The sequence below is a fragment of the Pediculus humanus genome, genomic scaffold, assembly GCF_000006295.1.
Source record: "Pediculus humanus corporis 1103172107667 genomic scaffold, whole genome shotgun sequence".
Classification (NCBI taxonomy): domain Eukaryota; kingdom Metazoa; phylum Arthropoda; class Insecta; order Psocodea; family Pediculidae; genus Pediculus; species Pediculus humanus.
Window position 1 is genome coordinate 363,794 of NW_002987276.1, and position 5,030 is coordinate 368,823.

General features: G+C 28.3%; 2 protein-coding genes across 2 annotated transcripts in view; one reads left to right on the forward strand and one right to left on the reverse strand.

The window, feature by feature from the left end:
- Positions 1–4,021, reverse strand: part of Phum_PHUM284330 (uncharacterized protein) — a gene marked incomplete at both ends in the record, with an annotated part of 4,991 nt that extends 970 nt beyond the window's left edge. Inside the window, 4 exons of the mRNA XM_002426840.1 lie at positions 27–1,691; positions 1,767–2,363; positions 2,474–3,535; positions 3,623–4,021. Coding sequence (XP_002426885.1) covers positions 27–1,691; positions 1,767–2,363; positions 2,474–3,535; positions 3,623–4,021 — 3,723 coding nt within the window. The remainder of the gene's footprint in view (positions 1–26; positions 1,692–1,766; positions 2,364–2,473; positions 3,536–3,622) is intronic.
- Positions 4,022–4,986: 965 nt separating this feature from the next.
- Positions 4,987–5,030, forward strand: part of Phum_PHUM284440 (uncharacterized protein) — a gene marked incomplete at both ends in the record, with an annotated part of 2,638 nt that continues 2,594 nt past the window's right edge. The window contains one exon of the mRNA XM_002426841.1: positions 4,987–5,030. This exon is cut by the window's right edge and continues 5 nt beyond it. Coding sequence (XP_002426886.1) covers positions 4,987–5,030 — 44 coding nt within the window.

Below are 5,030 nucleotides of genomic sequence, written 5' to 3' on the forward strand. Positions count from 1 at the left end.
AAATGCGACAAAAGATTTTCGCCCACCAATAAATGATTCAAGAGAGCATCGTTGGCTAATTTTTCTTGTATCGCGAGAGGAATCATTATGCTTTTCCTTAAATACCTTTCGAATTTATTCACGTCCGTGTTGGAGTGAAATTTCACGGTTTCCTTTTCCTCCACGTCGTTGAAGACATCTTTGAAAGATAATTTTTGCGACGATATTTTCAAATCTTTGACCAAAGCTTTCTTGTACATTGGATTTTTCAATATCAAATTTGATTTTTTTTTCAAACCCACCGAATCGGAAATGACGTCATTGTTGTTCGCCCGATCACTTCCTCCGGATTTTTCATCTTTCGAAGGAGATTCGTTATTATTATTATTATTATTACTACTCGTTATTTTCTCTTTTTCACCGCTCTCTGAATTTGAAAAATCTTTTTTGTTTTCAACTTCTGCCATTTGTAAAATATCAACGGCGGAAAAAAATTGAGATTTATTTCTTTTGAATGGACTATCTTCGACCGTTTGTACTTTGTAATTGATGCAATTTTTTTCTTTTTCTTGTGCCACTTCTTCTTCCGATGAAATCCGTTTTATCAAATTCGATTCATCATTCTCACGACGACTACTCGAACACGTTTGAATTTTATCGTTATTTTTCAATTTTTTCACGTTGTTCATATTATCCGACAAAGATTTCATGTTGAAATGATTTGACTCCGTGGAGAAAAACGCGCCGCCATATTCCGACGTCAAACATTTGATTTTGTTTCTTGCCGCTTCTCTCGAAGCAGTTTTCCATATTGAAGCTCCTTTAAAATCAAAATTTTTGTTGTTATTTTTAACCGTTTCCTGAGATTCCAATGCTCCTGCGTTTTGAGAAATGGAATTGTTGTTTAAAATCGTCGATTCCTCGACATTTGAATTTTCATCGAACGAAACCGTGTGATTGTTTTGTTCTGTCAAAACCTTTTCACAAGATTGTTTTCCATCATTGTCTTCGCATTGACTGATTGCATCGAAAAAAATCGGATTCGAATTTAAATCGACATTTTCCGACGTGAGTGAAATTTGATCGTTGCCATTTTCCGTCATTTCAAATATAACTTCCGTGTTGTTGTTGTCGTTCTGATCGTTGTTTATCAAATCCGTTACACTTTTGTTCGTACAATAATTTCGACTCATTTTCATTAGATTTTGTTTTCTCGTTTCGACAATGTCCATTTGGAAATCCAAAGCCCGCATCATTTTATTATAATATTTGATAATTTTTTTCTTTTCTTCCCTAATCGCGTCCGCTTCCTTTTCCTCGGCTCTCTTTATCTTTTCTTCTATTTCTCTAATAGCATTTTCTTCTTCTAATTTTTTCCTAACCTTTTCCGCTCTCATTTTACTTATTTCTTCGTTGAGTAATTTATTTTGAATATCTTTTTTATTTTTGAAATTTTCCAATTGTTTCATTTTTTTCTCTTTTCTTTCGTTTTCCGCTTTCATTTTACACTCTTTCACGTACTCGACGTAACACTTTTCTTTTTCCTTATCGTTTTCCATTAGATTTTTCAACGATGTAAATTCTCCGCATTCTTTCAACACTTTTTCTTTGTATTCTTTAAATTTTTCATCGAGTTTTTCAAATTCGTTTTCCGATAGGCACAGTTGCAAAATGGGAAAATCTGATTTTTCCAAAAGCTGACAAAATTTATCCTAAATTTACAAAAAGGAAAAAATTGTTTTAAAACAAAATTTTACATCATAATTTGTTATATTCATTGAATTTACCTTCGAATTAAATAATTTTAAAAAATGAATACTTTTCCCACAGTTTAATATACTTTTTTCTAATCCATTTAAAAACGTTGGAACTTTTTGTTTAATTATTTGAAAGGATTTGTAGTAAGTTCGACTTTTGATATTTGTTTTCTGTTTCAAATAATCAATGAAAAAATCACAATTTTCATGTTTTAAAGTACCCGCAAACATCCAAGGTTGAAGAATACATCTAAATAAAAAAAAACAAAAGATTTTTTTGAATTGAATAAAAGAATTTTTTTTTTTTTTTTGTCTGGTACGAAGGTAGTTGTAATATTTTATAAACCTAAGATAAACCGAACAACAATTTTGAAGTATACCAACGACAACATTTTTAACATTTTTCTTATTTATTTTTTCCAACATTTGTAACAAATAAGTAATTAATTTTCCATCCTCCGGTAAAGTTTTAGCATCGAAAACCTGACAGATATTTGATATTGTTATAATCATGTCGTATATATTTGAAGTTATAGACTTGAACAACATCAAATTAACATTTATGGGAATTTCCAATATCATTGAATAATGAAGTTCTAAGTAGTCATATATACTTTTCCAAAATGCCTAAATTATAAAAAATTTTACAAAGTTACAGAGTGTATAGTAGTGAAAAGTAAGTTTTAAGGTTTATAATTTGAAACTCTTTGTAAAAAGATATTACAAAATGTGTGTACCTGAAATATGGTATTGCATGTTTTTGATTCATTTATACAATTTTTTACAGCTCGATCATTTAATAATTTATAACAATTTCCTATTTCAACAAATTCTTTAGAAAAATGATACAAGCTTTCCGGTGTGACGTCTCTCAAACACGTTCCATATTTTATTACAAATGTTTTTTCATCTGACTGATAAATAAAAGTTTCACTATTTATTCCTGTTAACAGATATTTTACATCTTCAATGAATTTATAAATTGAAATCATTCTTAAGGTAGGCAAACAACTAGCCAATTCCGGCCTGAATTCTTTTATTAAAGCTTTATCATGTTCCCAAAGTCCTAATATTATATCTTTCGAATAAGATGAGCATGATGTCTGCGAACCCTTGCTCATGTTTTTATCATTGGGGTGAAGTGAAATTTCATCACTGATATAACATGTCGCAGAACTCTTTTCGTTTTTCCCACGTAAAGTATCGAAACTTTGAAAAAAATTTGAGTCTCTTCTTACATCGACTTTCCTTCCAGAGTCTATTGAAAGACTTACTTGGGATAGGTCTTCAGAAATTTGATCATTTTCTTTATTTATATCTAATTTTTTTTTTAACTGATTGTCTTGCGAAAGCTGTTCTTTTCGAGAAATATTTATACCAGGTAACTTATGAGTAATTGGATTATCAACAAAACTGTCCAATAAGGAATTAGCAGTAAAATATAAATGTTTCTTGTCAAAAATTCTCTTGTCCTTTTTGATTGTTCTGTCTGAACAAATATCCGTAAAACCAAATGCTGTTCGACTAGGCGCAGGAGAAATATTATTGTTTTTGAATACGGAATCAAGACTTTTTTTTCCTGAATGTAAAAAAAAATTTTTTTTCGAACTTTCTCCAAGACTTTGAAATTTGTCACCGAAAGCCTTGGTCCAACTTTCTTCATATATTATACTTTTCTGATGAGAAAATTTACTAGATGCATTGTTGGTAAAACATGGCATGCATTCATCTAATAGACTATAAAATGAATCTCTATCACAAAGTGAAAAATTTGAATCGTTACTGGTAAATTTATCAGCCTATTAATAAAAGAAAAAAATAAAAGATTTTATGATTTAACAAAGGCAAAAAATATTAATGTAATAATTACTAGCAATGACAATTACCTCATTTTTAATTTCATGACTAGGTCCTCTAATAATAAGTAAAAATTTTAGTAAATCATTAACACAGTCATATTCTCCCTCTTGTAAAGATTTCACACTATTATTAAGAATATCAGAATATTTTTTTAAAAACTTGGTTTCCAGTGACTTTGCATAATCAGATAATAACGTCACAGGGCTCCAATTACCACCGTAATCAGTTATACAAGGATCCGGAGGTGGTAATGTATTAGATTTATTAAGAAGAACATCACATCCTAATTTTCTTAATTTTTTAACGCATTTTTTAAAATTATTATCATCCACTCGTGTAGAACTAAACCTTTTTTCTCCATTATAAGATGCCGCAACTATTTGATAACTTAATTGATTAAGAAGTAAAATGAGATTATCAGACATAATTTTTGTAATAACTGAAACATAAAAATTAATGGCAAACCACATTCATTCATTCACATTGAGAGTTTACATTGAAATAAGATTATTATGGTTTATACATTAAATTATTTTACCTTAAAATTTATATACGGAAATATTTAATTTTTTTTTTTTAACTGTGAACATAGTAAATAAAAAAATTTTATTATACCTTTTTTATTTACGTATAATTTGACAGCTTTAAAAGAGTAAACATAGTAAAAAAAAACCGCCTAAATATTAGGCTCGGTCTTAATTACCAACCCTTGAGAAAAAATTTTTTTCCCAAAAGATTGTTAAGCTACCCCCAAAATTACATATTTTTTATTATTATCACACATTTTTAAAACAATTTTTAAACGCAAATAAATACACATTTAAAAAGTTTTAAAAATTATTTACTTAATTTTTTTTTATTTATTTTAAATATTAGTAAGTTTCTGATCACCTCACAAGTTTGAATGTATGTAACAATATGTAAAAATTTATTTATTTAAAGCAAAAAAAAAACTAAATTTTATAGAATAATTTGATTTTCAAAAAATATTTTTTCTTTTTTGTAAAATCAAAAAAATTTTAATTTATTTTTTATGTAAAAAACAACACCACCATTTTATTTTTGTTATGTTGTCAGTGAGACAAAAGTGATTATTAAATGCAATCTACCGGTCAACTGCGAAACATATAATTACGCGTGTTAAAAATGGCGCTGAGGTACATTAATGTTGTCAGAAACTAGTCTTAAGAATATAAGTCAATGTAAGATTGAAGGTTTATAATTGTAGTATATTCTCCTATTATTTAATAATTTATATTTGTTCAAATTAGCTAATTTTATCTATTATGTGTATTTATGTTTGGCAGTGACCCAGCCTTTCGTTGGCAAATAAAAATATTTAAACCACACATTTTAGGGTGAAGATTTTTAGATTTAATATAAATTGAAAATGGTTTCGGTTTGGCTTTTTCTAGTCTTCTTCGGCCTTACCGG